The sequence below is a fragment of the Dama dama genome, chromosome 11, assembly GCF_033118175.1.
Source record: "Dama dama isolate Ldn47 chromosome 11, ASM3311817v1, whole genome shotgun sequence".
NCBI lineage: Eukaryota > Metazoa > Chordata > Mammalia > Artiodactyla > Cervidae > Dama > Dama dama.
In genome coordinates this window covers 91,445,526-91,469,055 of record NC_083691.1, presented here as the reverse complement: position 1 = coordinate 91,469,055, position 23,530 = coordinate 91,445,526, and the positions used below count along the sequence as shown (strand labels likewise).

The window sequence follows — 23,530 nt, the reverse complement described above, 5'->3', positions numbered from 1 at the left end:
TCCCTTAATACTACATTGTAACCTTAACAACAAGGACATTCTGTTATATCTCTGTCTTAGTCTGTTTGGGCTGTTATAATAAAAATAGCAGAGATGGGGTGCTTTATAAACAACAGAAATTAATTTCTCCCAGTTCTGAAGTCTGGGAAGTCCAGGACTAGGGCACTGGTAGATACAGTGTCTGGGGAGGGGCTGATTCCCAGTCATAGACAGCTCACTGTGTTCTTACGTGGTGGAACAGGGCGAGGGGTTTCTCTGGCGTCTCTACAAGATTGTTAATGCCGTTCATGAGGGCTCTGCCCTCATATAATCAGCTCTCAAAGGCCTCACCTCCAAATATCATCACCTAGGGGTTTAGGATTTAACACATGAATTTTGAGGGGACACTAATATTCAGTCTGTAAGCAATAACCAGAGTGTGGTTATTCAGGAAATTTAGCATGGATATAATCCTTTTATTAATCTGTGATCCTGTTCCAATTTTATGCTTTGTCCCAGCAAGGTCCTTGAACGCGTTTCCCCCTCTATCCAGGATTCAGTCAAGAATCACGCGTTATGTTCAGCTGCCTTATCTCTTCAGGGTCCTTTAATGTGGGGCAGTTTTTCAGTCTTTCTTTGTCTTTACAGCATTGGCATATTTGGTGAACAAGGCCATTTATTTTACAGAATGCTCCTCAGTTTGGGTTTGTCTGATGTTTCCGCATGGTTAGACTCAGTCCCTTCAGAACACCCTGTGAACCCTATTGGGAACTTCTCAGAGGCACACAGAGTCCATTTGCACCTTACTGGTCCTTCTGACATGCCCCCATCATTTTGGGGAGGGGCGCTTCGTTTCTTTCTAGCACAACAAAATGTGCCAGTCGCATCGTATTCTTTCCCTTGGAATCAGCCACTTCTCTAAGTCAGGGGTCCCCAACCTCTGGGATCTAATGCCTGATGATCTGATGTCATAATATTAGAAATAAAGTGCCCAATAAAGGTAACGTGCTTGAATCATCCCGAACCCTCCCCGGCCCCCGCCACCCCCAGTCTGTGAAAAAATTTCTTCCACAAGAAACCAGGTCCCTGGCACCAAAAAGGTTGGGGTCCGCTGCTCTAAGGAATCCTGGTTTGTTTTAGTGGGTGTCATCCTGTCTCTTTGCTACCCGTTTAGTATCCATCTCGCTCTGTTTATCTCCTATTAAGTTGGAATCATGCATTTTACATGCATTTCACAAATCACAGGCTTTTTGCATGTCATAAACATTGTCCGAAACATGATGTGCCATGTTCTATCATGTGAATGGATTGTCATTTTAACAATTCACCTTTATAAATAATGAAGCAGTGAGTGTTCTCAGCACACGCCTCTGCCCACACTTCTGAACATCTCTGATTGAGCATTGTGTGTAAGTTGGGGGATGGTTTAGGCCTTTGATGTATAAGAAGTCACCCTCACACAGGGTGATGTATAAGAAGTTTTAGTTAGCAATGCTGTGGAAGCTTGATAGATCTGTGAAAGGCTGGGGCTAGAAGTGGGGTGGAGAAGGTGCTCCAGGCAGAGAGGGTGCCATGGTGTGTCAGGAGACCTTGTGGTGACCCAGGTCTGTTTTCGGTCTTTTCTGAGGAGGGGAAGGAGCAGAAATTGGCTGCAGGGTCTGATGTCCTAGTGAGAAGGGAAAAGAGTGGGAGTGTTCTGTCTCCTCCCCTGAGTGGAGGCTGGGCTCGGAGAGCTGTGGGGCTCCAGGGAGGATTTGGGAGGAGCCTGAGAATAGGGAGGCATGAACCCCCAGCGTTTGCAGACTTCCCCTTTGTCCCCTCGCTGGGTGGAGCTTGGCTTTGCCAAACTGGCTCTGTCCTGAGGGCAGACGCCCAGCAGCAGCGTTGCTTGGTTTCCTTTCACTGCTCTAATGCCTGTGGCCTGTTTAGCACAATGCCCTCCTTTTCCAAGGCCCCTGCTCAGGGGTAAGGCCGGGAGCTGGCCCTCTGCCCTGGGGCTGTGGGTGAAGGAAGGCCTGAGGGCTGCAAGCTGGGCAGCCATACCTGAGCTCTGCTGTGGGGAGCTTTCTCTGGAGGCAAGCCTGTGCTGGACTTTGGGAAGAGACCCTCTCTCCGAGAGTCCTAAGTAAAGCAGAAAGGCCGCTGTGGGCAGGGCAGACTGGGAGAGGGCTGGGCACCAGACCTCCCCTCTAGCCTTCATGCTTTGTGGTTCTTGGAGCTGCTGAAAGGCTTGGAGTTGATCTCAGGGCACTGGGAGAAGAGGGAGGAAAATGGGAGGCACATGGAAGAGACACTGGGTCAGACATGTCTTAATGGTCGTTCTGAGTTGACCTTAGAAAGCGCTAGACCTGGGAGAACTGCCGTCGGGTCACCGAGAAGCGAGAGGCCTCGTTGGCGTTCGTCACCCGTGTGAGCAGTCCTGGTGACTGTGGGACCCTCACACAGGGTGAGCCGTGGGTGGGTTCCCCGTTGTCCAGAGAAAGGGGCACAGCGACTGACCCACTCTCCTCTCCCACCCCTTCTCCAGACATCCTTCTTTGGTCGCTTCAGGCACTTCTTGGACATCATCGACCCTCGCACACTCTTTGTCACTGAGGTGAGTCGTGGCCGTCACTCTCAACGGCGGCCCCTTGGCCTTTATACCTTGTGACTTTGGAAGAGCCGCAGGTCATCATTATCTCATTTCATCTGGATCTCACAACATCCCTTCAAGGTAGATATGTCATTATTATTCTTTCAAACTTCAATAAAATGACTACCAAGTACATGGATTATGTGCTCATTACAAAAATTCAAACGGTACAGAATAAAAAGGATCCTCATGTTCTCTCCCTCTCAGTCCCCTGCTCTGATAGGTAAGATTGCGATTAAGGTGTACTTTATATTTTATATGTGAACAACCCTATGAGTTTTGGCAGACCTATGAAGTGTCCACAATGAAGTATTCATAATGAAGATGGAGAACATTTCTGTCATCCTACAGTACTCCTCATGACCATTTATAATCCATCTCCCCAAGCCCCTGCTGAGCCCCTGGCAACCATTCATCTGTTTTCTGTTCTTGTTGTTTTGCTCTTTCTATAATGTCATATAAGTGAAGTCCTACAGTACGTAGCCTTGTGTGTCTGCTTTCTTTCCCTTAACATGGTGCTTTTGAGGTCCATCTATGTTGTTGCATGTATCAGTACTTCATCCCTTCTTACTGCTGAGCAGCAGTCCATTGAAAGGATGTTCCAGAACTTGTTTCTATCCACTTGCTGATGAACACATGGGCTGTTTCCATTTTCTGATTATTATGAATAAAATTGCTCTGAGCATTCTTTGTGTGGATGTATGCTTTCATTTCTCTTGAGTGAACAACTAGGACTGGGGTTGCTGGCTCATATGGTAAGTATATGTTTAACTTCATAGGAAACTGCCGAACTGTTGTTTAAGGCTTACTATCCATTTTACATTCTCATCCATAATGTTCCAGTTGCTGCACATGCTAACTAGTCCTTGATATTGTCTAATTTAAATGTACTGTCAGATTTCTTCGAGCCATTCCAAGAAGTGTGTCTTTATATCCTTTGTGTTGTATTTACAAACGTTTATAGGAATGCATGCACATATAATGTAGTGAATATTTATTAAGCACTTTCTGTGAGCAAAGCAGTGTCATAAACATTTTACATGTATAATCTTGTCGGATTAACTCAAAACAATCCTTTGAGGTAGATTCTATTTTAAGTTCCATTTTCCAGATGAGGAAACAGACAGACAGAAGTTAAGTCTCAGGCACATGGTGCTGGCCAGTGATGGAGCCAGGGTATGAACCCAGGTAAGCTTGTCTCCAGAACACTTATTTTTGGCCACTTTGCATTCTTGTTCAGGTAACTCAAGTTTAGGGAGCTCTCCCAAGATGGAAGAAGGCCTGAACTCCCCACCCCCGGGTCCCCACATACCCTGACAGAAGTCACTGGGCCTCTGAGTCAGCCCCCTGAGTAGGCAGCCCTTCTCTGCTCACTTTTGTGCTGAGCATTGGCTTGCTTCAGCTCTGGGAAGAAAAAGAAGCACAAGGCCTGCTAGGCACCTGGCCCTAGAACCATCTCCATCTCTCCATCCCCATTGTGCCTGGGGGAGCAGCCCAGTTACAGGAAATGTGGGGATTACCCTGATATGTGATTTCCTGTTGCAGCTCAGGAAGGATGAAGGACTCTAGTATTTAACTGGCTGACCTTATTTCTGGGTGTAGTGCCTCTGAAGGGCAAGGCTATTGTATTTCCGGGCCCTGTCAGGACTCTCCTAAGGGGTAATCAATGGGATTACATAAAAATTCGGAGGGGCACCAAACTAGAGAAACCTAGCCTAGGTTATGTGTCTTTCTTGAAAGCTCTGGAATGGTGCCCAACTAGATAGAATTGTGAAAAAAATCCCAACATAAATTCCTCCTGCTTGATGGAGGAGGCAGCAGAGACGAATGTTTATTTCAAAAGACGGAGGTGCTAATGGTGGCCTTGAAGGCAGCACATTGAGAGATGGTGGAGGGAGTCTTGGGCCGTCTGGACATATATCACTGCTCCCTGCCCCCAGTTACCATGAGCAGGCAGGGGCTTTGGGGGCAGCTGGGCAGCATGCCGCTTGTGCTGGGGGCTCACAGCTCCTCCTCTCCAGTCCACACTCCTCTCATCCCCAGACCATTTCATGTTACTGCTGTCTCCCTGTACCACATTTTTTCTTCTACTCTTGCATTTTGAAAGACCCCAGCATCTTTGTACATTACTAAGCCATCTTTTGCCTATTTCCCCATGAGTAATTTAAAAGCCTCATACTTTTTTTTTTTTTTTACTATTAATTGAAATGTCAAAGACTCTTAACTATTTAATGACCAGAAAATAACCAATGCAGCAATCAGTTAAAAATATTTTTCAAATTTCTGTTTCTTCTCCTTGTCAAGGGTGCCAATAGGCTTCCTGGAAAGATCTACACCTTTTCCTACTGCATCCCAGTTGGGGACTGTTTCCAGTACTACTTGCCTTTTGGAAATTTTCTGCCCATAGAAGATCTTCTAGGCCCTAAAAAATCTGAAAGGGCCATGAGTGGGCCCTTTCATCCCTCCCCAGTTCCAATCCAGGCAGGTAGCTTGGCAAGGCCATCTGCCTGGAAGCGATGGAAATTAGGAGCAGCAAGAGGAAAGAATCTCTTACCTGAGCCCCTCCCCGACAACTGTGGTACTATCAGGAGGGCCAGGTTTCCCCCGCTGCTGGGCTCAGCCCAAGACCGTGGCTTATGCCCACAAAGCACTGTCTCTCTCCCAGAGTGTCCTGGGAGGGAGCATGAGGTGATGGCTGCCCAGGTGGAGGCGATCTGGACAGGCCGGTTCACCTGTGTGAGAGGAGAGTGGAGGACATGAGAGGTGGCTCTGGAAGCCAGAGTTTCCTGAGGTGGAAAGATGCTGTGCCGCTGGAGCCTCCTGGTGACCCAGTTCTGAGGGGCAGTAGCTGAGTCAACGGATAGACTCATCCTGAGAGAGTTTTGCAGCTATTGTTTGTAATTTCTAACTGGCGAAGCTTTAAAAAGATTCCAGCCCTTGTGTGTGTAATGAGGTGGAGCAAATTTTATTCACCATAATTTCTCTTAGGAAGAAGGCTGTCTTTGTTCTAAGAATGTCTTGAGCAAGGCTTCAGAGAGGAAGGAGGTTGCCTGCTTGACAGAAGAGGAATAACTGTGCTTTTCTGATCCTCCTAAGAGGGAGGAGAGAGAAGGAACATGAGGGGAAAACAGTGGGAAGGAGAGCAAGTAACCATGATGAACGGAAAGGCCTGTGTCTGGGGGCTCTTTAGAGGTTGGTCATGCATGCTGTGAAAGTTGCTGTCCCTTCCCCCATCATTCCTGTTATACTGTCGTAAAATCTGCCTGGTTCCTGGAGTCTCTGCAAGAGTTCATTCTTTAGGGATCTTGCGGGGCCGGGAGTCTGCTCTTGGTGCTATATGTGCACAGTTGGGCCTGAGGAAGGAAGTCACCGGACCTGGCAGAAGCCCTAGCCTCATCCTTTCATGTAGGTCGTGGAATTAGATCTAGATCTCTAAGGAAAAGGCTGCACCAGCTGACATCTAAGTTACTTTAAATCATGAACTGAATATGAAAGGGGTTTGCTATTCTGAATTCAATAATTATTTAAGAGGATGAATGTTTGGCAGATCGTCATTCTGAAGGATGTGGAAAACCCACTGAAGCAGTGCAGATAGCACAAACTCATTACTAGTATTTGTGAAGTAATCTGAAACTGTTTTGGGTGTATTGTAGGACAGAATAAATCATTACACTGATATTGGGAACCAGGGTTCTCACCGCAGGACTAGGGAGATGCAAATATGAAGTAGGGAAAAAGACAAAAACTACATTATGTTGTATATGAATTGGTGGAATCAATGTGAACTCATGATTTATGCACATATACATTCATATACTTACATTTATATTTCTCAGTTTTCTGACTCTGCTCACTGAAAGGGCCTAGAAGCAATGACACCCCAGTAACAATGGACACACTTAGCACTCAGATCTTCGTTTCTGAATGCCATTACTTACTAAAAGCACCCAGGGCTTCTTGGAGAGTTTGCCAAACCCACACCTGAGGCAATGAGCATTGCTACAGAAAATAAGAAAATGTTTCTAGAGTGATGATGGAGACACAGGAACAGGAAGTGGCTGAGTCCCACTAGCCACATTTGGGACAATTTGAACATTAAGAAGAAAAATAATGGATTTTAATACATTGAATAATAAAAAGAATCCATGAGTCCATAGTAAAACTAAAAATATGAGAGAGGGAAACTCTTATTCTCAGAAGAGTATCAGCTAATAAACATTGAAGGAAAGAAACATTACGTAGTCCTCAGTGAAATAACTGACTTCAACCAGGATCATTAATAGATGCTATTTTCATAGAATAAAATGTTGTTGTAAAACAGGATATTCTTTGTCTTTCAGGTAAGTATCGCCTCCAAAAGTTGCTTCGCAATTACTGAGGGAAAAAGGTACTTTTACAGTGGTGAGCTTGGAGAACACTCCTTTAACCAAGTGACCAGTGAAAACAATTGACATTATGTGCCTCTTGATGTGATGTGATTCTGGTAGTAATCTCTAGATACTGGAACATATGAAAGTCTAAAAAAGAAAATAAAAACTGCTCATTATCTCTGCTGCAAGAAATAATCACAATTATCATTCTAGTGTATATATCTGTACAAAATTAGGATGGTTTATATAATGTGTACATATATATATGTATCTATATCTCACTTTCTGTCTATATCGACGGTCCCTGACTTCAGTCTACAATTTGTGGTCTTTATGATGGTGTGAAAGCAGTATGCATTCAGTAGAAATCATGGTTCCAATTGTGACTTTTGACTATATCCTGGGCTAGTGATATACAGTACAATACTCTCTTGTGATGCTGGGCCATGACGGCCACAGGTCTCAGTCAGCCACGTGATCACTCGTGGGAATCACTGATACACTTAGAACCATTCTACACCCACACAACTATTCAGTTTTTCACTTTCAGTATAGCATTCAGCGAATTACATGAGATAGTCAACATTTTATTATAAAATAGCCTCTGCATTAGATGATTTTGCCCAACTGTAGGCTAATGTTAGTGTTCTGAGCAAGTGTAAGGAAGGCCAGTCTAAGCCATGATATTTGGTAGGTTAGGTGTGTTAAATGTATTTTCAACTTAAGATGTGATATTTTCACTTACAGGGAAATTTTGTGATGGGATGAACCCCATCATAAGTCAAGGAAGATCTCTCTCTGTATGTAATGTCTCTCTCACAATACATACAGATATATATATATATATATATATCTAGATATATATGTAAATATATATTTAAAATCTAGATATATATGTAAATATATATTTAAAAATATATCTAGATATATATGTAAATATATATTTAAAATCATATGTAACATGTGTATACATGATATATATTGTTTTTTCCATATAGCATATCTTGAGCATTTTTTCTTGTCATTAAATGTTATTTCAAAGTGTGTTTAATAACTACATAGTAATCCATCAGGTGATTATTCTAAAACTTAATCATCTTCTCTATTGACCATTTGGGTGGTTTCAAGTCTTTTACCATTATAGATAATTTGGCAATAAATATCCTTGTACATATATCTCCCCATATTTCTCTTTATTTCCTTGGGGTAAACTCCTAGAAGTGGAATTTCTGAATGAAAGGCATTTGAGGGCTTTTGATATATATGGCCAAATTGCCCTGCAAATTGTACCAACCTGTACCAGGACTATCAGTTTATGCTCCCAATAGTAGTAAGAATATCCATTTAAATACATTCTAGACAGCATCAGGTAGTCTAATTTTAAATTTAAAAATTTCCGAATTTCAGTACCCTTATACACTTCAGGTTTTTGCCCATCTGTATACATTTTTGGCATACTTATTACATTGAACATAGACTTTTTATTTGCTTTTTTCATATATTTCCTTCTTTATAATTTTAGGAAGTCAAGTCTCTTAGTATAAATATGCATCTCTGTTAGGCTTTTAGGCCTAACAGATAGGTTGTTTCCTACCTTTTTGTTTCCTGCCAAAAATAGTCAGGCAAATTATTTTTCATTTCTGACAAATTTATTTTTTAGGAAAGAATTCCCAAAAGTAGGGTGTCCAGGATATAGACCATGATTGTTTTTATAGTTCTTAGACGTAGCTGGACAGATGTACTTTCTAAAGGGCTATACCACCTGAGATGCTGCCAGAATTAACTCATATTCCGTGTCCTGAAGGTGACCAGCGGTTGGCCACAGGGAAACGTGTGTGTCTGGTTTCCCCTTCTCTTGGGCCTCCCAGAGGTAGCTTGTGGTTGAGCTAGGAAACAATTTCAGCGCAGATGACCCTGTGTCCCAGGATTGCTGGGAAGGAACAAGAAGGGCTTAGGAAGGCCAAGGGAGGATGAGAGAAGGGCTTGAGACTCTGCCTGCACAAAGCTTTGGCCCCCAAAATCCCACCGTCTGGGAGCCAGAAAGGAATGGTTGAAGATGTTGCAGACAAGGTAAGAATGCACAGCGCTGCCCTTGGCCGATTCAGGACTGGCCCAGGTGAGAGCAATCAGATACTGAGTGATCAAGGCAGGCCCTGCTCCCTGCCCCTATCACCGGCTCCGTTCCCTCATGACTCCAACCCCACTCCCCACACTCATTCTCCCCCATCACTGACACTTCTTTTTCCTTTCTCTTTCTTTTCCTTCCTTCCTTTCTCCCTCTTCCTCTCTCTCTCCTCTCCTTCCCTCCCTCCCTTCTCCCCGCCCCCCCATTTTAAGTGGGACTCCCAAATTTTGATTGCCTGAAATGCCCATGTTTCAGTTGTACCCACTTTTGCTAAACATGCTTTGCAATTTTCTCTGTGTCAACCAGGCTTGCCTTTGAATGAGAATAAAGAAGGCCCCTCCCTTTCTTATGTGGGGTACCTGGCCCCTGTTGACATCGGCTTTTCAGGATGCAAGCATTGCTATGGTTTCTCTGGGAGACCACTCCTCTTTCAATGACTGACCATCCTGAGGACAGGAGGCTCTTCCATGCTCGTGTCTCATGGAAATGTCCCAAAGCTGGGAATGAGGGGACTTGGGATTCCTAGATGACACCCACCTGCTCTGTGACCCTGGGTACCGAAACGCCCTTCCTGCTTGGACTCCGGCTGTCTCAGAGAAAGGATTGCCCATATGGTTCAGCAGACGTTCACAGAGGGGTACTGCCATCCACATCCTGTGTGAACAGGGCACGGTCTCTTGGTATCCCAGGATTCCATAAAACCAGCATCACTGTCAAGGGCCTCTGGCCTGCTGCTTTGGAACCTGGTTCCTAACCCTGATTATACCCTTCACCTCTCCTCCCAGCAGCCTCAGCCCCTCATTTTTATCAAATGCTCATTATGTGTGGCCCTGTGTTGGTGACGGACTGGGGTAGGTGTGCCCTGCATTTCAGCCAACAACCTACAACCAGTCTTCCTGCTCCCTGCACAGTGCAGTCTCTGACAGGTACCATGGGCTTGTGGTGGTAAGTGATCACGGACCTCAAAGAGGTGCAAACCAAATGCTCTCTGACTGTTCAGAGGGCAGAGGGAACATTTCTGGAAGATTCCTGAAGATGGCCCTGAGCCTTGAAGGATGGACAGGGGTGGGGACAGACAGCTGGGGAGGTAGGATGTCCTCCTCTTCCCCCAAGGTGGTGGGGTGGTATAGGAAAGATCAGGGGTGAGGACCTGCTGGTAAAGTGGGTGGCCTTTATTACAAGTGGGGGTGAAATGTTTCTGGGTAATCCTCACCTCCTGGCCTGGTGCTGTCACTCCCAACATATATTTTAACACATTAAACATTATAATAAATAAAATATTCAAATCATTTAGACATACTCCCTAGCCAAGCATGGATTATACTGTCTGCATTTAGTTTGGGGGTGGGCTAAGGTATACCCCTTCCCTCTAAAATGATTAGCTTTGCTTTTGATGACTTTTCTCATCTTCCTATTTTGTGCCTTTCCAACCTGTGTTCCAACATCCCCATTCCTGTCTGTCAGGGTCTCCTGCCCTCTCTGCCACCATGCTAACACTGCAGGACTGCCCTTTGGCTTCCTTCTTCCCCTCAGGGCCTTGGGGCGGGATGTCTGTTCAAATTCTCTGCCCTGGAGCATACCTCCCAGGTACCTGTCTCCAGAGAGACTTTATGGAGACCATGCCCCATCAGATACAAGAAGAAAGTTGCTGTGACAGTTTCTGGCAGGCAGGTGATGGAGTCCGGGAAACAGCAACCTGGGCTATCCCTCCCCAAGCCCAGGGCTCCAGAAAAGGGCCTGCAGCCTTGTCTCCAGGCCATCTGGGCCGCTCACCATCTTAGCATTCAGGGCCTATGTGCCTGTTTGTTCCTGACTGAAAAGACTTCCTGCAAAGTTCACCCTGCCACTGACCTCCTGCTTTCCCCATCCATTGAGCGCCCAGGGCTTTTCTGTCAAGCGTGTCAATGCATCAGGGTGAAAGGAGAACTTCAAGCAAAGAGACCCTCCTCCTATCCCTCAAGTCTCCCTGAAAATGGCTCCCTTCTCTGCTGGGAGAAGTCCAGTTCCCAGAACAGCCAGCCCTCAGGGACCTCTCAAGACAAGGCCTGAGGCCTTGCCTGTCTCACAGAGGCACTGGGAGCCCTATCCCTCAGTCTCTGAGCTAGGGGGCCAAGCTGAGGCTAAGCAAGGCCCATAAGCAGACAAGCACATGCTAGCTTATCCCAGTCCTGCATTAGCAGGCCTATCTCGGGAAGCTTTGGATTTGGTTCTTTCTCAATGAGTGCCAAGATCAGGGCTCTTTGGAACTTAATCCTGTGGCAAGAGGCCTCCCTTTGATGACTGTGTGGAATGAGATGGAATCTGGCCAGGTTGTTAGAGGAACTGAATCCCTGGAGTGGGAACATAATGAGAACGCGGGGCCATTCACCATTCAGGGTGGAAAGTAGAGCACTTATTGTGGGGCCAAGGCTGAGGCTGGCAGGAAGCAGCCTTGGAGCTGTATCACCAGGAGGATTTGGGGGGCGGTTGCAGAGACAGCAAGGGTCTAACTAAACTCTGGCCTCAAATACTAAACTGCTCACTTTCTGTTGAACTTAGGCAAGTTAAAACAATCAACCAACATGAAAAGCAAATGTATTAAGTCTAGAAGGAAAATAATAACTTTTGCAGTGGTTATCTCTGTGGTATGTTTACAGGTGATTACAACTTTTTTGTGTGTCCTTTCAATTTTTCTGACATTTTTTCTAAACAGAGTGGATTACACCTGGAAAAAACACAAACTCAAAGTTATCTCTACTTTGAAAGCAAACAGATTCTGGGGAAGGACTCTGGAATTCAGAAATTGATAGACATATATTTGAGAGGGAAGAGGCAGTACTTTATAGCAAATTGAGAAGTTCTCCTGGCCTCCTGACAGCCCGATTGACTTGTCTGGGCTGGCAGTTAGTCCTGCTGTTTTAGTGTGGAAGGTGGCTGTTCCTTTCCCATCCTATGTGACCACTGTCAGCCTGCTCAGAAGATGCCCCATGGGGCAGCCTGCCCTGGAGCTGCATCCTGCCTTTGGACCAGGGGCTTCTGTTGCGGTCTCTCTGCACCCCCATCCTTAGCCAACTTTGTCCCTTGGTCAAAGCAGATCAGGGTGGCTTCCCTGGGTTTCTTCCCTCATCATGAGCATCCCTGATGACCGTTCCTCATCTGACCTGGACATAGGTTGCCTTCTCTCACTGTTGTCTGTTTATTATTGATTTTTTTTTAAATGATATACAATACATACAGCAAAATACATAAATCTGAAGTGTATGGCCTAATGGATTTTGACACACGTTTATACTGTGTAACTACCAGTCAGATCAAGACATTGAGCATTTCCATTATTCCAGAGAGTTCCCTCATGCCATCTCCAAGTCAACACCCCGACCCACCTCCACAAATGTAATACCATAATGACATCTACCACCATAGGTGCGTTTGACCTGTTTTTTAATTTTACATATACTTTTTGCATCTGCCTTCTTTTGCTCATCATTATGTGAATTGGCCTTCTATTATCATGTAACAAATCACCCCAAAATTTAGTGACTTGAAATAACAACAAGCAATTCTTTCGCTCACTGATTGACAGGACTTAGAGAGGATGGTTTGTCTTTTAGCCTCAGCTAGGGCAGCTTGACCGGGGGAAGGTCCGTTTCAAGATGGTTCACTTCCATGGTGGGCCAATTGTTGCTGACCATTAGCTGGTGACTTAGCTGGAGCTGTGGGCCAGGCCCTCAGTTCTTATCCACATGGGTCTCTTCATAGGCTACTTGGGCTTCCTTACAATGTGATGGCTAAGTTTCAAGAAAGCAACCATCCCAAGAAAGCCAGGTGGAAATGTAAGGCATTTTCATGACCTAGCCTCAGAGGTCACATAGCCTCACCTTGGCAACACTCTATTGTTAAGGCAGTCACAAAGGCCTGCCCAGGATCAAGTGCAGGGACGTAGACTCTACCTCTGGATGGGGGATGTGGGAAAGTTCTAGAAGAGCATGGGGTGAGAGATATTAGGGTGCCATTCTTGAGAAGATTCATCCGATTGTAACATATTTGTAGTCTGTGTTTTAAATGCTGTGTAATATTTCATTGTGTGCATGTACTTACCCAGTCTGTTAACTGACATTTGAGTTGTTTGCAGTCTGGGCCTATTTGAAGAGTGCCATTATGAATATCCTTATACAAGTCTTTCAGGGGACAAAGACTGCCTTCTCTCAGTGTTGCTGTCTTTAGTTTTTAAGATTTTAAAAATCATACAATTTTATTCTCTTTTATTTTTTCCCCATCAGTTACTGTAGCCATATGTATTTTAGTATGTAAATCTCTGCTAGTGTTTTTTAAATGTTGAGAAGAAATTATATAAGTATTACATAAATATGTTCTCTTTATAAAAACTTTCAATATTACAATTAAGACTAAAACTTCTTCCAATACCACTTGCCAAATCTGAACTCTTTCCTCCTACCTCATGGTAACCTCTGTCACTAGTTTGGTGGGTCTGCTTCTTAGAGCTTTTTGATACATTTACTCACATAAATATTCTCATAGGAAATACTGTTTTCTTTGTGTGCGTGTGTGTTGTTTGGTACAACGACTGGCATCATATGGCTCTGTACTTTGCTTTCACACTTAAAAAAATACCTTGGAGATATGGCCATGGACATCTACTTAACTTTGCAAACCACCAAATAACGTGCATAGTATCATTACACTGGATAAACGGCAAACATTTATCCATTTATCCACTTCCCTGTGAAAGGATGTTTAGGTGATAGCCTTCTTTATTGTTTTGTGTGTGTCCCATAAACTGAAGGGCAGGTCTTGCCCACTATGAAGTTTGTCAGTGCTTGGCCAATACTGACGCACCCCTGCAAGGGAGTGTTGTTGGAACCCTGGATCTCTGCCCCTCAGTGTCCCTTTTCTTTGCCTGCAGAGACGTCTCAGAGAGGCTGTGCAACTGCTGGAAGATTATAAGCGTGGGACCCTGCGCCCGGGGGTTACCAATGAGCAGGTAACTCTGCTGGAGGTGGGGTGGGGAATGGTGGGGGGGAAGGAAGGTGGCAAACTCACTATCCCTCCCCCGCAGCCAGAACCACTTCTCTTCCCCTGCGAATCCACTTCTACTGCTGCTCCATCTCCTTGGACTTCTGGATTTTGGAGGGGATACTCAGGGCTCTCCTGTAAGCTGGTCTGGTGGGAAGTATGGAGGCTGCTAAGACTAGAGAAACCTAAGGCAATAGTTTAGTGGAGTTGACATGTGCATCTTTCCCCAGTTCCACATTCAGTGACATCACAGTGATGACTTGAAATCAGCCACAATGTGAGAATTTACACCATGGAAATTGGCAGATACTATAAATCAGGACTTTTTTTCTCAAAAATATTCACAAACATACCACTATCCAGAAGTTTAGACAGAGGATGAGAAAGATGGAGGAGACAGTGTGGAATTAGGCTAAGACACTGTAATTTCTGTTTTGTTAATATCATGTAGAAACTTGAACTAGAGCTAATTGAAAAGTTTGGTTTTGTTTGGTTTGGGGGAAAGGTAGGGAGATGTAGTATAGGGCAGCTCTGGTGATTGTAGAGACAGATGGCTAATGTGCTGAAGTTTTTCTTTTTGTTCATAAAGCTTTATTTTAAAAGCTATTAAAAATTAATCTCACACTTTTTTTTCAAAGCAATTTATGTACAAAGTTCAAAAAGTCAAATAGTATGAAAACCCTTGGAAGGAAAAATCGTGTATTGCCCCATCCCTCCCTAATTCCCATTTCTCTTCCCCAGAAGCAAATGCTGTTAGCTGTTTCTTCAGATAGAAGCCTGTGTTTCAAACTAAGCTTATCTATACTGCTATTCCTCAACTAGTTCTTTTGTGTGGTAGTTGAGGATCAATCTCTCTTATTATTTACCTCCATAAACACATTTCTCTCTCCTATCCTCATCAGTTCAGTTCAGTCGCTCAGTCGTGTCTGACTCTTTGCGATCCCATGAACCGCAGCACACCAGGCCTCCCTGTCCATCACCAACTCCCAGAGTTTACCCAAACCCATGTCCATTGTGTCGGTGATGCCATCCAACCATCTCATCCTCTGTCGTCCCCTTCTCCTCCTGCCCTCAATCTTTCCCAGCATCAGGGTTTTTTCCAATAAGTCAGCTCTTCACATCAGGTGGCCAAAGTATTGGAGTTTCAGTTTCAACACCAGTCCCTCCAATGACCACCCAGGACTGATCTCCTTTAGGATGGACTGGTTGGATCACCTCATCACCTTCATCACCCTCCCAAAATAGTTATCATAGATTTGGGGTCTATGGATATTTGATATTCACTTTATGACAATTATATGAATAATACTACAACTTTGTTGTATATTATTATGTTTCCTGTCCTTTTTGACTTTATGTTTTATCTGGATTTAATAATTGTCTCATTTTCCTCACTGACAGAGTTTTCTTTGTACCATCTCTAATTCTTACTGTATCTTCTAGCAGCTTTTTGATATTTTTTAATGGTGGTGGTGGTTTAGTTGCTCAGTCGTATCCAGCTCTGTGACCCCATGGACTGTAGCCAGCCAGGCTCCTCTGTCCATGGGGCTTCCCAGGCAAGAATATTGGAGTGGGTTGCCATTTCCTTCTCCAGGGAATCTCCCAACCCAGGAATTGAACCCAGGTCTCCTGCATGGCAGGCAGATTCTTTACCAGCTGAACTACAAGGGAATCCATTTTCACTTCCATATTTTTCCCTGAAATTTTCTGGGGCCCAGTTCCCTCCAGCTCCTCGTGGTATACACCTTCATTTTAGTGGAAGTCCTCTTCTGGTAGCTCCCTGAAAAAGGGTAAATGGAAAGAAAATTTGGAGTCCTTTTATATCTGAAAAAAATGTAATTTGTAATTGTAATTCTGTACTCAGCTTTAACTGACAGTTTGGCTGAGGAGAAAATTCCAATTTTTAGGTTGACAACATTTTTCCTTTAGAATTTTGAAGACATTGCTCTTCTGGCTTCTAGTCTAGCTTTTGAAAAATCCAATGTTGTTTTATTCCTGATTTTTTGCAAGTGACCTGTTTTCTCTCTTTGGGAATGTTTAGGATCTCCTCTTTATGTATACGGTTTATTTCTGAAATTCCACAATGCCATGCCTTTTAAAACTTATTATTTTGGGTTTCTGGTGACCTCTTTCAATCTGAAGACTCCTGTCTCTCAGTTCTGGCAATTTTTCTTATACTGTTTCTTTGATAATTTCTTCTCGTTCTGGAATTCCTATTAGTCAAATATTCAACATCTTAGATTGATACTCATATTTTCATATCCTTTTTTTCTCTTCTATCCTTTCACTTTTTCCTTCTGTCTGGCTTTACAGGAAATTTCCTTGAGTTTATTTTCAACATGTCTATCGGATTTTTAACTTCAGCTAGTACAAATTTTAATTTCTAAGAGCTATTTGGTTGTTACTTTTCTTTATTCCTTTTAACAGGATCGTCTTCCTGTTTTGTAAATACAGTATCTTCTCACCTCTGCATTCTGGAAGCCAAGCAGAGGAGCAAGGCTGAAGCCCCAATATTCACTTTGCAGAGTTTCATTGATTTCTCTGCTTTTAGCCTCACCTGCTCCCTCTTTCCACTGGGCTAGTGTTCCCAAGTCTGGACTCACTTGGATTCAGTTTCTCCAGAAGGTTGATAAACCTCTGGTGTTTGGGGGATACAGGTGAGGGTGGTGAGAGCCATCTTGCTGTGTGGGGAAGGCCGAGGGGTTCTACTGCTTTGAATTCAGGTTTTCAGCCAAGTCCCTGTGTTTAGCCCTTTGTTCCTGGGGTGCCTGGGCCCTCCAAGTCCTGAGCTTCGCTGGCTTCCTGGGGGTGATGGCCTGGCTTCTCAAGTGTGCCTTCTGCAGGCATTGAGGGACGGCTTCCTCCTCTCTGCTGGATCAGTTCCTAAAACTGCTCATTTTCCACCCAGAAACGCGCTGTCCTTCCTGTGCGTTGTCTCTTCTGTTCTGTTGGTGACTCTGAGGCGCCGCCTGCCTCTCGCGCCTTTAGGCTCGAAGTCCACAGACACACTGGGCCCGGCTGGGTGTTCCCTGGGCGGGTGCTAAGCCAGCAGCCCTCCCCAGTCCGGTTTGTTTCGCTTTGCATTTATGGAGCACCTCCAGGCCAGTGTTGGTGCTAGGACCTGGGGGACAGCAGGGGAGAGGCTGGAAGAGGGTCCTGCCCCCAGGATTCCCCAGAATCCAGGCCAGGACAGTGAAAATACGTGATGCTGTGGGAGAGCAGAGGGAGGAGTCACCTGACCAGAAGCGGGGAGTCTGGAAGAGGTTTCTCACCTGAGACTGAGGGGGGAGCAAGGATTGGTGAGGAGGGGGCGCTGGGAAGGGGCAGAGGAAGAACATCCTGAGCACAGAGGATGGCCCCTAGAGGAAGGGACAGGCCGATGTGCTGGACAGCAGCCCGCCACATGGAGAGGGGGCAGAGGTGCCCAGAGAGGCAGCCCCTTGGCCAGATGTCCTTGTGTGGGGGCCCTGAAGTGACGCAAGATGTTGCAGTGCTGGCTAGGCTAGGTCTGTCTTCAGGAGTCTGTGTTGCCTGCGGAGTTCGCTGGGAGCAGCCATCAGCAGACAGGGCAGGGCCACATCTCCTTATTCCTGAGCGAAGTGCTGCCCTCTGGCTGTGGCACCAGGGAGCCCGCTGCTGTGACCTGACATGCTCCTCTCTACGGTCGGGGGTGGGGGATGGGGGGCGGTCCTCGGACCCTGGCAGCTCCTCATGGACCAGTCAGAGGAGTCCAGCCTCCAGGCCCTTCCTGACCCCGCGTCTGCTCCCAGCCCATGCTCCTCTCCAGCCTGGCTTTTCCTCTTGGGACTCTTTCCAGTTTTCAAGAGTTGGGAAATGAGGCCATGTTTCCTTTCTTTGTTCCCTTCGGAAGCTTAAAGCTGCCTGTCCTGTTTTCTAGGCCCCCTTTGTTTTCTATCCCAAAAGCTCCCATGTGCCTCCAGGCAGCTGGGAGGCCAGGAGGGTGGGGGACCCTGCACTAGCTGGGGGAGGGTGGGGGACCCTGCACTAGCTGGGGGAGGGTGGGGGACCCTGCACTAGCAGGGGAAGGTGGGGGTCCCTGCACTAGCTGGGGGAGGGTGGGGGTCCCTGCACTAGCTGGGGGAGGGTGGGGGTCCTGTACTAGCTGGGGGAGGGTGGGGGTCCTGCAGTAGCTGGGGGAGGGTGGGGGTCCTGTACTAGCTGGGGGAGGGTGGGGGTCCTGCAGTAGCTGGGGGAGGGTGGGGGTCCTGCACTAGCTGGGGGAGGGTGGGGGTCCTGCACTAGCTGGGGGAGGGTGGGGGCCCTGTACTAGCTGGGGGAGGGTGGGGGTCCCTGCACTAGGTGGAGGAGGGTGGGGGACCCTGCACTAGCTGGGAGAGGGTGGGGGTCCTGCACCAGCTGCTCCTTCCTGTTCTGGCTCCAGTTGGTGGTGCCTGCAGCGGCCCTCTGGAGGCTGGTAGCACGGTGCTCTAGGTGTGAGTCTGAGGCCCAGCCCCCCTCCCGTCACCCTCCCGGCTCCCCAGCCAGCAGAACTGGGCTCTGCTGCAGCTCTCACAGGACCTCCTGGACCTTGTCTACAGAGCCCTGGCCCCCACCAGCCTCCACGGCCACAGCAAGAGGCGGTGGGTGGTGACGTACCAGCTCGGGATCTGGGGAGCTTCAGGGATCAGAAATTCACAAAGTCCCCATCCCTGGTTCAGGCTGGCCCTGCTCAAGGGTCATGCCGGTGCTGCCTGAAGAGGCTGAGGATGGTTCCTGACCTCGGTCTAGACGGCGGCCTGTGTGCCTTGGGCTCTGTGCCTGCCCTGACGTCCTTGTGCAGGCGTGTGAGTCAGAAGCCTGTGGCTGTGTGCTGACGCCTGTGGGCCTGACGCAATGTCCAGGCCCGCTGGGTATCTTAGGCACTGATTTGTTGTTACCTAATCTGCCCTCTAGTCACAATACCCCACCAGGGGGCTACAGCGGATTGAGAGTTTGTTCACACCTGATGGCCTTGGTTAGTGGGTGGCTGATATCTCCTCCAGAGACTGTTAACTTGTTGAAAGGTTGCTGTACCAGTGGAAAGTTAGTCCTAAGGATAAAATAAAAATAAGTACAATTTACTCTTTGGGCTTGACAGGTATATATTTGATGTGCTAGGAACCCTAATAAAGACTGCAACTATCAGTTAAACAACAAAGCCATAGATGAGAGCAAAAACGTAAGCCCTGGCAGCTAAGTTTCTGAGTGTTTGCTGTGCTGCGTCTTTTTATATGCCGGGGCTTTGCTGGGATGGTTTGGTATGGGTGAAGATGGGTGGGGCTCAATATGGAAGACTCCCCCATGGCAATGAGTCGCCACTCACTGTGAGCTCACCAAGGGCCAGGAGCCATGCTAAATATTTGCACTTTATATGTATTCTCTCAATTAATCTTCACAGAAGCCTTGTTTGGTTGATGCCTATATTGATCCCATTTTACAGGCAAGAAAACTGAGGCTCAGAGAGATTACAAAATTTATCTCAGGTTACATAACTAAGGTGTGGTGGGACAGGGACACTGGACCTGGAAGATCCAATGCCCATTTTTCACTCACTGTCTGAAGATAGATTTGGGAGGGAAGCTGATGCTCTGGAGTGGAATGTGTGTGCTCACAGGCAGGCAGAGTGAGCGGGTGGGGTAGAAGTCCATCAGAGGGGCTTGGCGTGTATGCAGATCCCATAGCCCCAGTCACACTGGGCGGTTAACCCTGCCAGGCCAGGCCGGGGGCATCCGTGGGGCACCAGTACATGAAAGGTGCAGTGGCAGGTGGGCACCGGGAGGTTCCTGCCCTCACGTAGCCAGCTCCCACGCAGGCCCACATGTAAGGGGGTGGCTGGAGGCAGGTTAGGCTACGGTAGTAGGAATTCATGGAGAAGGCAATGGCACTCCACTCCAGTACTCTTGCCTGGAAAATCCCATGGATGGAGGAGCCTGGTGGGCTGCAGTCTATGGGGTCGCACAGAGTCGGACACGACTGAAGTGACTTAGCAGCAGCAGCAGTAGGAATTCAGCGGTGAAAGACTCCTGAGAACACAGGTGCTGAGGAAAGGCTTCGTGGAGGACACAAGTGGTTGGATGTAGAATGTAGAGAGACCCAAGGATGAGAAGGACGTCCCTGTAAGTCGCAGACGAAGGCTGAGAAGTAGAGTGGAGAGAGAGGGAGAGAAAGTGCATGATGAGAGAGGGACAGAAGATGAGAGAGGAAGCTAGAGAGGAAGTTGGGAAGTTTCAGGCCAGACTGTGAAGGTTTCTGGAACCCAGAAGAGATGCTGGTTCTGTGGTACTGGAGCAAGGGGGCAGCAGGACAGTGGAACTGTGGTTGGATCCTTCTGTACCAGGTATATGGGCAGGGATAAACGCTGAAGGGAAACCAGCTTGGGAGCGACTGGGGTGGTTGGAAGTGAGGGGGCAGGGAGCCACTGTCGGCTTCTGAGTGGTGGTTCTGGTCCGTCATTCCACATCCCCAGAGGCTGGGAACCAGGCCGCTTTCCTGGGTGCCTGCTCAGCACCTAGCATAGTGTATTGGTTGCCCAGGGGTCCCGTGAAGGATGGGTTCTGCCTGCAACCTGCCAAGGAGAAAGGGCAGCTGAGATGTGAGAGATCCTGCCAGTCTCCTCCTCTGGCAGAGCAGAAATGGGGTCAGCTGTGTTTGGCTTTTGCTGAAAATAGCAGAGAAGATACCAGAGAGTTAAAAACACTTGCACTCTGAATCTTCTCTGGGCATCAGCAGGGTCGTCTATCAGAAGCTTGACTGACATTCCCCTCCACCACTTGCCCTGACCCCTGGCCTCTGGGATCCTGATCAGCACCCAGCACCTCTGGGGCAGCTACAAGCTGACCCTTATTATTAGCACAAAACAGGCAAGTGATCAGTATTAGCTGAAGTATTTGTATGATGTGCTGGAAGTGATACTGGGTGCGGTATAGCATCTCCGGGCTGGGTCTTGCAGTGGCCTCCTGGGTGGTCTTCCTGTTCTACCTGGGCTCCCTCTGCCCATTCCCAGTATAGCACTCAGAGTGACCTGTGAAACTGCTCCAGGGTTTGTTCCTCTGCCCCAGGGTTTCTCAGACTCAGCACGATTGGCATTTGGGGCTGGGCAATTCTTTCTTGTGGGGGCTGTCCTGTGCACTGTAGGATGTTTAGCAACACCCCTGGTCTACCCACTGGGTGCTAATGGCACCCCTTCCCAGTTCATGATGACCAGACATTTCCAAATGGCCCCTGGGTGGAAAACTGCCCTCCTGTTAAGGACCACTCTATAGTAAAAGCTCAGAGTAAAAGCCACAGTCCTCAGCACAAACTGCAAAGCCCCAGTTTCTCTCTGATCTTATTTCCTACTGCTCTTTCCCTCATTCAGCCCACTTCAGTCACACAGTCCCTCAGATAGGCTGGGGAGGCCCCCACTCTGCCTCAGGGCCTTTGCACTGGCTGTTCTGCCGGACAGAAAAATCTCCTACCAGGTATCTGCATGGCTCACTCCCTCCTTCAGGTATTTTCTCCAAAGCCATCTCAATGAGAGCTACCCTGACCACCTTACTAAACATCATCCTACTTGAGAATCTGTCCAGGGAAAGGAAAGTTGGGGGAGCAAAAGAAGGAGCCACTAGAACCAGAGGCAGGACAAGAGATGGAATTTTAGGGAGCCACGGCCAGCAAAGGGATCTGAGGACTAGAGGTGCTTCTGGGGGTGGAGGGTACAGCCCCAGTGTCTCTCCCTGCCCTCTTCCAGCCCAACTCCAGCCTAGCCTTTTCTTTTCTGTCTCCCCTGTGACAGAAGCTGTGACCCTGGTCATGTTATCAGGTTCCTGAATGTTCCCCATCCTTCACCCCTTCCTTTTGTGAGGACCCCAGTACAATAAATTCTAAAATATCCGTCCTTGCTGCCAGCACACTCTCCTTATCTTTACTCTGTTCTACTTTCTCGTGTTTCTTGAAGCACTCATCCTTCTCACATGTGAGCAAATTTACTTTTTATTACTTTTTGTTTATTGTTTGTCTCCACAATCATGTGAGCTCCACAAAACCAGAGATTTCGTGTTTGTTTGTTTGTTTTAACTGATATATTCTTAGTGCCTAGAGCGGTGCCCAGCACATAATATGTGCTCAATAAATATTTGTTGGCTAAATGAATTGCTTTTAATTATCACAATTAGCTTGAAAGTAAATATTCCTATATTACAAATGAGGAAATGGAGGCTCAAAAAATTAAGTTGTTGTTGTTTAGTCGCTAAGTTGTGTCCAACTCTTTTGCGACTCCATGGACTGTAGCGCACCAGGCTCCTCTGTTTATGGGATTTCCCAGGCAAGAATATTGGAGTGGATTGCCATTTCCTTTTCCAGGGGATCTTCCTGACTCAGGGCTTGAACCCACGTCTCCAAGTAAATTGCCTCCAGTCACATGGCTAGCAAGTGGGAGATCTGTAATTCCAATTCACAATAGAGGGTTTGACTAGAGGCTCCAGCCTCTTAATAGAGAGAAGCCGTGTGTACATGGAAGTCGCGACTGCGCATGTGGGTTGTGCAGCAGAGTGAGGGGGGATATTTGTCTCCTTTCATCTGTAGAATTGGCCCATCTTTTGCCCCACGTAGATTTGCATTTGTACATATTACCTGGGAGTAACCATGGCAACAAAATTAATGGTGAGAAATAATAGGATTGACCCAAATGATGAATTAAGATTTCTTATTGTTTCATGAAGGCATCCTCTGCCTTAGAGAAGGATCCCCTTCAGCTCTGTTTAATTACCTTCTAGAGGTTGTTTTAAATAGTCTCTGTTGTTGCTGCTTCAGAGGTTTGGAGAAACAGCTTGGAAAGAGGAGAGGGGAATGGGAAGGAGTCAGACTGGGGTCAAGGCCTGGGAGTAACTTCTCCATCTGAGGTCTGAGCTCAGGAGGTCTCTGCCCTGAGAAGGAGGGGCTTCTCCCCCTGAAGTTTGTTTGGGGCCCACCCTCTGCCCCTCCCCTGGCCTCTGCATTGGGTTCCTAATAGGTTCAAATGGCAACTCAGCTGAGACTTAGGCCATTTCTGAAATCAGCCAACGTTTGCATTTTTCCAGCAACCTTTCTCCCAGGCTGTTTCCCCACATCCTCTGTGTCCTCATTTTCCAAGCTGAGAAATCAGGAAAGGTCAAAAGTCTCACATCCACACTGGATGTTGCTGCACCAGTAAGTTCCAAGGAATCGGGGCTGTGCATTTTAATGTTCAGCCAGAAGCACAGAGGGGGATGACTGAGCCAGAGGAGACCAGGTCACACTGAGTAATTGTAGTTTAAGTGGAGCTGCTGTGGTGGGCCGACAAGAAGACACAGGGGGCTCCCTGTCAGTGTGGGTGGACTGTCCGCTATGTCTCCTCGGCCTCCATCAAATGCTTTACATTCCAGGGTGATCCTTGCTTGTGACCTGTTTGCAGAG

The 23,530-nt window shown here is 47.0% G+C and overlaps 1 protein-coding gene across 2 annotated transcripts in view; it reads left to right on the top strand.

Moving 5' to 3' along the window:
- Nucleotides 1-23,530, top strand: part of SFXN5 (sideroflexin 5) — a 123,321-nt gene that overhangs the window by 8,818 nt on the left and 90,973 nt on the right. For both annotated transcript variants that reach the window (XM_061155709.1, XM_061155708.1), the window contains exons 2-3: nt 2,507-2,575; nt 14,010-14,087. In XM_061155709.1, the coding sequence (XP_061011692.1) occupies nt 2,507-2,575; nt 14,010-14,087 (147 nt within the window). The remainder of the gene's footprint in view (nt 1-2,506; nt 2,576-14,009; nt 14,088-23,530) is intronic.